General features: G+C 50.8%; 1 protein-coding gene across 1 annotated transcript; it reads left to right on the forward strand.

The window, feature by feature from the left end:
• Positions 1-1,218: 1,218 nt before the first annotated feature.
• Positions 1,219-4,695, forward strand: Tnnc1 (troponin C1, slow skeletal and cardiac type). The gene is made up of 6 exons (XM_031360966.1): positions 1,219-1,297; positions 2,720-2,750; positions 2,976-3,122; positions 3,458-3,572; positions 4,264-4,400; positions 4,488-4,695. Exons 1-6 carry the CDS (start codon positions 1,274-1,276, stop codon positions 4,517-4,519), a joined length of 486 nt encoding a protein of 161 aa, XP_031216826.1. The 5' UTR covers positions 1,219-1,273; the 3' UTR covers positions 4,520-4,695.
• Positions 4,696-7,085: the final 2,390 nt, after the last annotated feature.

Raw genomic sequence — 7,085 nt, forward strand, 5'->3', positions numbered from 1 at the left:
AAAAAAAAAGACTAGACTTAGAGCTGGAGCAAGGATCAGAGTCACTCTCTGACACTCAGGGGGTTTGTTGTTATATATACTGGTGGAGAATTGATTGTAGTGATTCTGCACTGCTCAGCACCCCACCCGCTTTCCCCTAGCAGTGTGCTAGGTGGCATCCTACAAGATGCTCAAGGTGAGGAGGAGACAGACTGGAACCTTGGACAAAGGAACTTCAGTGCTTGAATGAGGAAACATCCTTAATCATGAGGAAGACCTAACTGGAGAAGAGGTGACCCAACCGGAGGATGAAGAGAGAGAATCCTGATATAGATAGGGTTCTTTAGGGACACTTGTTGACTCACAGAGTGCAGCTGACTCAAGCCCAAAGTGAACACTGATTGTTGTCCTTGAAAGATGGAAGGTTGAGGAGTGGTAGATCTGGCTGAAGGGCTTCAGGCCAGCCTTTTCTTGGTGAGCCAGTGACTTCTTCCATTACCAGTTTCATATTATACTCTGAACCTCACATAGGAAGCTTTTCTTGGCAGGACTTATACTGCCAGCCTCTGCTGGCATGTTACCATCTCTCGGGCTGGGGATTGGGGGGTATAATATAAGGTAGGGACTCTCCAGTCAGCCTGATCTCAGGCAAGTCACTGTCCATCTGAGAGCCTCTTGTTTCCTCATCTGTAAAATAGGGATGTTATCATCCACCTTTCTGATTCCATAGAAGATTGAACTGTTTTTAGAGATCCAGCCACACTGGAGCCCACTACTTCACATTTCCTGTGTGGGCCTGGGCTCATGTTTTCATTCATTCAGAAAACTTTCTCCTGTTTGAGGCTGTTGAGATTTTATATATATATTGCATTTAGGTGCTTGCTCCCAAAGCTGAAAACTTGAGTTCAGTCCTGGGAACCTAGGTAGCAGAGAGAGGTAGATGACTCCTGCAAGTTGTCCATTGACTTCCACATGCATTCATAAATAAAAGCAGTAAATTCTACTTTTCTTGAGACTTTCCTGTGTGTGTGTGTGGTGGGGGTGTCTGGGGAACAGATGGCAAGAGACCTGGTCCTTGCAGTCCTTCATAGCTCCTGGCCCTAGGCAGAGGAATACAGGGACTTTGGCCAGCCTGAGATTACAGGGACCAGGGAGGGGGTGGAGGATATTACAGGCAGTGGTGGGCTGGGCTGGGAATGCAGCAGGAGGTGGAGGGAGGCAGGGCTATTTAAACCCAGGCCGAGGGCTGGCTGGCTGGCAACCCCAGTAGCCTGTCCCGTGAGCTGCCGCCAGCATGGATGACATCTACAAAGCTGCGGTGAGAGATTAATCTTTAAGGGGTTAGGGTGGGTAGATCCATTGGAGGTTCACTCAGCTAAGAATAGAAGGCAGAGGTACCCTAGGGAAGTGATGGAGGACCCAAAAGGGCCCCATACACCTGTACCCCAGCCTCTCAATCTGACATTTGGGGGATACAGTTTGGGGGGGTTGTCAATGTGGCTAGAGGGTGTGGTCTCAGCTTTCAGCATCCTGTGTCTCCCTCTGTTTCTAAAATGTCTAGCCATCACTGTCTTGGTTGCATCTGTGTTTCTATTCTTTAGACATCTTTTGGTCTTTTCTCAAGGTCTTTCAATCCCTGTTCCTTCCTCACTGTGTCTCCTGCGTGAGTCTTTGTCTTTCTGCGTGTCTCCAGGTCCGAACACTTCCATCCCCACAACACCCACTTCTCACAGTCTGCTTCTTCCCTGCTCAGGTCTGCCTCTCTGAGGAGGCTTTAGAAAGGGGGAGGAGATTGTGAGAGGGTTTGAGAATGTGAGTTCTGGGATGGAGAAGGTGTTTTGAAGGTACAGGCCTGGGGAGAGGTAGGGGAGACAGAATGGATTGTTGGAACCTCAGTCCCTGGCACGCTCAGGGGTTAGGTTGGAGTTGAGGGTGATCAGAGTCAGGGTGAGAGAACAGTGACCCTAAGACTCTTCAATTTCCTGGGGACACTGAGGGGCTTTGGTATACCTGCTCCAGGGACAAGAAAATCCTTAGCAAACAGCTGTTCCCAGGAAATTCTCTCCCAACCCCCGGAATATGGCCCCACTTGTGAGCAGAGAAGGGCTGCAGCTGGTTCCTATGGTATCCTTGGCTATCTTGTAGGAGTCTATGGAGCTGGAGTAGGGGGGTGGCCCTCCACCCAGTGCCCATACAAGGCCTGGCGGGGCTGGGGACTAATTTTGGCTCCTGAGGCAGCACCAGTAGGCCAGGGGGGCAGATAACACTGCCCCACCCCCTGCATACCAAAGTCCCCAGAACAATCACCAGGTTTAACTTTGTCCCCCTTTAAAAATAGCTCAGTGGCCACTCTGGTCAGGTTACAGTGGGTGGCTTTGCTCGCCCCCACGTTAGTTTTATTGTCTCAACCTGAGGGACAGCTGTCTTTCAGGCCACGCAGCTTAAGTTTCATTAGGATGATGTAAAGGACATGGAATGGTCATTGACTATTGTTACTCAGGACACCTTGGTCCTGGGAGGGGTGCCTGCCTGTCACCTTGGCCCAAGCCCAGCCTCTGGGAAACTAGCTGGGTCACCTTAGGGCTTTGGGGGCAGGAAAGAAGGACTGAGGAATTTGTCTGTAACCTAGGAATATATCCTCCTTCTGTTATCATTCTTCCCACCTGTAGAATGGGTCAGTCTCTACAGCAGTCTCTGCTAAGGCCAGAGTCTGGGTCCTGAGTTCCCTTTTCCTCTCTAGGTAGAGCAGTTGACAGAAGAGCAGAAGAATGGTAAGTGTCTCCCACTGAGGGGACAGCGGGGCTAAGTGGGAGGAAAGTAGGGATGACCTCCCAGGAAAGAACCCCAGATTAGAGAGGCTACAATCTGAGGGTTCTCCTTGCTATGACCTCAAAGAACTCTGGAAGGGAGGTGGACAATTTGCTGGTGGCCCCAGGGACCTGGATTTCTAGTGTCCTGGCTGCTGATCCAATCGTCTCACCCTATGTCGGATCCAGAGTTCAAGGCTGCCTTTGATATCTTTGTCCTGGGCGCGGAGGATGGCTGCATCAGCACCAAGGAGCTGGGCAAGGTGATGAGGATGCTGGGCCAGAACCCCACACCTGAGGAGCTGCAGGAGATGATTGACGAAGTAGATGAGGATGGTGAGTCCCAGCTCCACACGTGGAGCACCCGGGGTTCACTGGCCAGAAGTGTTACCTTCCTTCTGTATCTTAATCATCTCATCCAGAAACTTGGCAAATAGCTCCTACTGTAATCCCAAGAAGGCTGAGGTAGTAGAACTGCTGTGAAGCCAGTTCGATTGGGCCACATAGAGCGCTCCAGGCCGTCTTGGACTGCAGAGCAAGGTTCTATATCAAACAAGAGAAGTGGGCAAAGGAACACACTAGCGCTATAGTCTTGATGTGTGTGTGTGTGGGGGGGGGGATTGCTGGAACTCTAACCATTCTCTCTCCCCGGCCCTGCTGCCTACCCACAGGCAGTGGCACAGTGGACTTCGATGAGTTCCTTGTCATGATGGTTCGGTGCATGAAGGATGACAGCAAAGGGAAGTCTGAGGAGGAGCTGTCAGATCTCTTCCGCATGTTTGACAAGTGAGGACTTGCTTGGCTTCGGACCCTGTCCCAAGCAGAGAGGAGAAAGGGGTGGTCTCAGCTGGGCAGTGGTAGTGTAGACCTTTAATCCTAGCACTCAGGAGACAGAGGCAAGCGAATTTCTGAGTTCGAAGTCAAGCTGGTGAGTGAGTTCCAGGACAGCCAGGGCTGCATAGAAAAACCCTGTCTAGAGAAAACAAAAACAAATGAGAAAGAGAGAGAGAGAGAGAGAGAGAGAGAGAGAGAGAGAGAGAGAGAGAGAGGTTAGCCGGGTGGTGATGGTGTACGCTTTTAATCCCAGGACTTGGGAGACAGAGGCAGGCAGATCTCTGAGTTCGAGGCCAGCCTGGTCTACAGAGTGAATTCCAGGACAGCCAGGGCTACACAGAGAAACCCTGTCTCAGAAAAAAACAAAAACAAAAACAAAAACAAAAAGAAAGAGTAGTTTCAGATCCCAGGCTAGATACCCTGCAGTCTTTGCATCCTATGAGATGAGACACTGGATGCTCATCTCATAGTGTCCCTGCCATGCCTTCTGGGATTGTATGTGTCGGGGTGGCTCTTCCCCTCCTCCTCCACACCCTCCTCCCCCCCTCCTCCACATCCTCCCCTCCCCCTCCCCTCCTCCTCTTCCTCCACATTCTCCTGGGCTCTGAGATGTCCCTTGTCCTCCCCCTTTTCCTCCCTGTAGAAATGCTGATGGCTACATTGACTTAGATGAGCTGAAGATGATGCTGCAGGCCACAGGTGAGACCATTACGGAAGATGACATTGAAGAGCTCATGAAGGATGGTGACAAGAACAACGATGGCCGTATCGACTATGATGGTGAGGCGGGTAGGAGGACCAGGTCCCCTCTTGTTCATCTTTCGCTCGGCTCCTACCACTAACACATACATGCCCCTCTTTCCACAGAGTTCCTGGAATTCATGAAGGGTGTGGAGTAGACACTGATTTTGCACAGTTGCCTGCGTCTGTTCTCCCTCTCCAGCCAGACCCTGTGGTAGGAGTGCAGCTGGGTTCTCTAGACTCTGAATTTTGTTGTGTCCTTGAACCTTGGCCCTTCCGGACTCTCTCCCCATTCCTGTCCTGGGGAACGAAAATAAATCCTTGTTCCCCAGAGGCCTGGTATCTTGCTCTGATTTTCCTGGAGTCACACACAGTCTTTTCTCAGGGTTCCCTCCTGCCTGATGGCACCATCCCTATCAGGTTGGCTGCAAAGCCTGTATTATGACTGCTTAACCCACCTTCTGCTGGAGCACTTTCATTAGGTCGGAGACATCTTGCTCTGTGCCCCACCGACTAGGCCCTGCTGTAGCCCCAGAGCCTGTATTTTAACAAGCTCCTGAAGTTCTTGAAAGGCGTGGAGTAGACATTTGACCTTCATTCAGAGTTGCCCGTTCCCACTTTCCCACTGCGGGTGAGCTGCCAGGCTCAGCCAGTAGTCAGCCAACAGATATTCTCTCAGGAGGGGAGCAGTTAGTTCAGAGGGCACTGGGTGCTCCTTGGCACAGCAACCTCTCCATCCTGTTTGGAATGAAGCTAAATCCCCTGAGACGCAGCGGGCTTACAGCATTATCTTCCCACTGCCTTGTAGCTTTCTACCAGGAATATTGACTCCCGTGGCCTCTGGGGAACGTGTAGTTTGTTCTACTCTCTAGCACTCATTTTACAGATGAGGACCCCATGGCCCAGACAGCCAAGATCACCTGGCAATTTGTAGGAAGGGGCCAGCTACCTTGCAGCCAGCCAAGGACTCTGTCTGACAGACCAGGTTCAAATGGACCTACTGTGTAGTTCCTTTGACCCTCTGAGGCCGGCCTCTAGTTACTGACCTAGTCTTTTTCCTTGACAGGAAATGAAAGCCTAAGGTCTGCTGACATCCCCAGCTTAGAGGTAGTGGTGGAGGGGTGCGGCAAGCAGGTCAGAGCTGCGGCCAGAATAGTGACTAGGGAGGGGAAGTTGGGGGTTTACGAGGAAATGGAGAGATTGGTAGCAGGACCTTCAGGAGAGACAGCTGATAATGACAACCAGGCTCCAGCCAGAATGCCAGCAGCTGTCCTTGCTCCGCCCTGTTACTGTATTGCCTCTGCACCTGTGCCTCAGCCTAAGCATTCTGCAGACAGGCTGCACATTCCAGAGATAGTCTTGGAATTCTAGACATGCCTCTGGCCAGGCAAGAGCTGCCAGGAGTTCCCAGTCACTGCAAAGCCATGGGAGGAGAGGAGAGGGGTCTCATTGCTCTGCCCTCGGGATTGGGAACTGAGATCTTGGAGTCCTATGAAGACATCCAGAGGGACCAGCGAGGCTGATTCTCCAGAGGAAGAGGAGCCACAGTGGGTGGTGCAGCCTGCCAGCACATCATTCAGTGGCCTGTCCGCATTCCCTGTCTGCAGTTACAGGGTTAGATGCTGTGGTACATCAGAGTGAGGCCCCATTCCTAATCTCAAAGAATGTCTGGCCAACACTGGGAGAGGGGAAGACAAAGGAATTCAGAGAGAAAAACAGAACGGTGTGCTGGCCTGGCATAAAATCATCTTGGAATGTCTCCTAGAAGAGGTGGTTTTGAGCAGAACCCCAAAGAACACCAGTGAAACAACGGTGGGGTGCATGAAGAGAAAGACTTGGAATGAGTCTCAAACAGGACGGAAGCCTGGCCCTAGCTGCCTCAGGGAGAGGTGGGCAGTGCCAGGCCTCCTGTTCTGTAATGCTTAGGGAGTGATCTATAGTAGTCTGCCTTTAGTTACAAATGAGTTTAGTAAGCATGTAGAAAGCAAAGGTAAAAGAATAAACGGTGAGTCCCAGATAGAGAGAAGCAGCAGCTAGCTGGTATGATCAAACCAGATACTTGAAACACTCAGCAGAGATGTCCTCTCGCTCCATTGAGAGCACAAAAAGAAAATACCATTAAGAGGAGATTATAGCCATCCAGCTGAAATCAGCTGGGGAAGCCCTATTTGGGTAACCGCCTGGAGTTCCCCATCCAGAGAGTCTTGGGAGGAGGAGACTGTCTTCTCGGTGAGACTGGTGAGGCTTCCAAGTAAAAGAACACAGAGCAGCAGATAGACAACATCAAATCAGATCCTCAGACACCCATAGAGTCCAATGGGACAAGCTGGAACAGCCAGATGTTCCAGGTGGAGCCTTCTTCCCCATGGCTTCTGCCTCTCCGCAGGTGTTTTTACATTACAAGATTAAATAGTGGGAATATCAGTTGGAAATGGTTGACCTTCTGGCTACTCTCAAGGACACAGCATTTTTACTCTTAGATTTATCTCTCTCCTGTTGCAGAGCTAGGGGGCAAGTTTGCCACAGGAAATATTTTGGAGAGTATTTGAAATAAACATGCTGGAATCCGGGAGAGAAGAGCCTCCCCTCGTTCCCAGAGTCTACTTTTTTGTTTGTTTGTTTGTTTGTTTTTGTTTTTGTTTTTTGTTTTTTTTTGTTCCCAAGACAGGGTTTCTCTGTGTAGCCCTGGCTGTCCTGGAACTCACTCTGTAGACCAGGCTGGCC

Source organism: Mastomys coucha, unplaced genomic scaffold (assembly GCF_008632895.1).
Source record: "Mastomys coucha isolate ucsf_1 unplaced genomic scaffold, UCSF_Mcou_1 pScaffold9, whole genome shotgun sequence".
In the NCBI taxonomy this organism is placed as follows: domain Eukaryota; kingdom Metazoa; phylum Chordata; class Mammalia; order Rodentia; family Muridae; genus Mastomys; species Mastomys coucha.

Bases quoted from the DNA above. Each gene is read 5' to 3' on its own strand.
- Tnnc1 (XM_031360966.1), top strand. From the start codon at position 1,274: ATGGATGACATCTACAAAGCTGCG. The intron at 2,751-2,975 runs GTAAGTGTCTCC...TGTCGGATCCAG, and splicing joins GACAGAAGAGCAGAAGAATG to AGTTCAAGGCTGCCTTTGAT. The intron at 4,401-4,487 runs GTGAGGCGGGTA...CTCTTTCCACAG, and splicing joins TGGCCGTATCGACTATGATG to AGTTCCTGGAATTCATGAAG.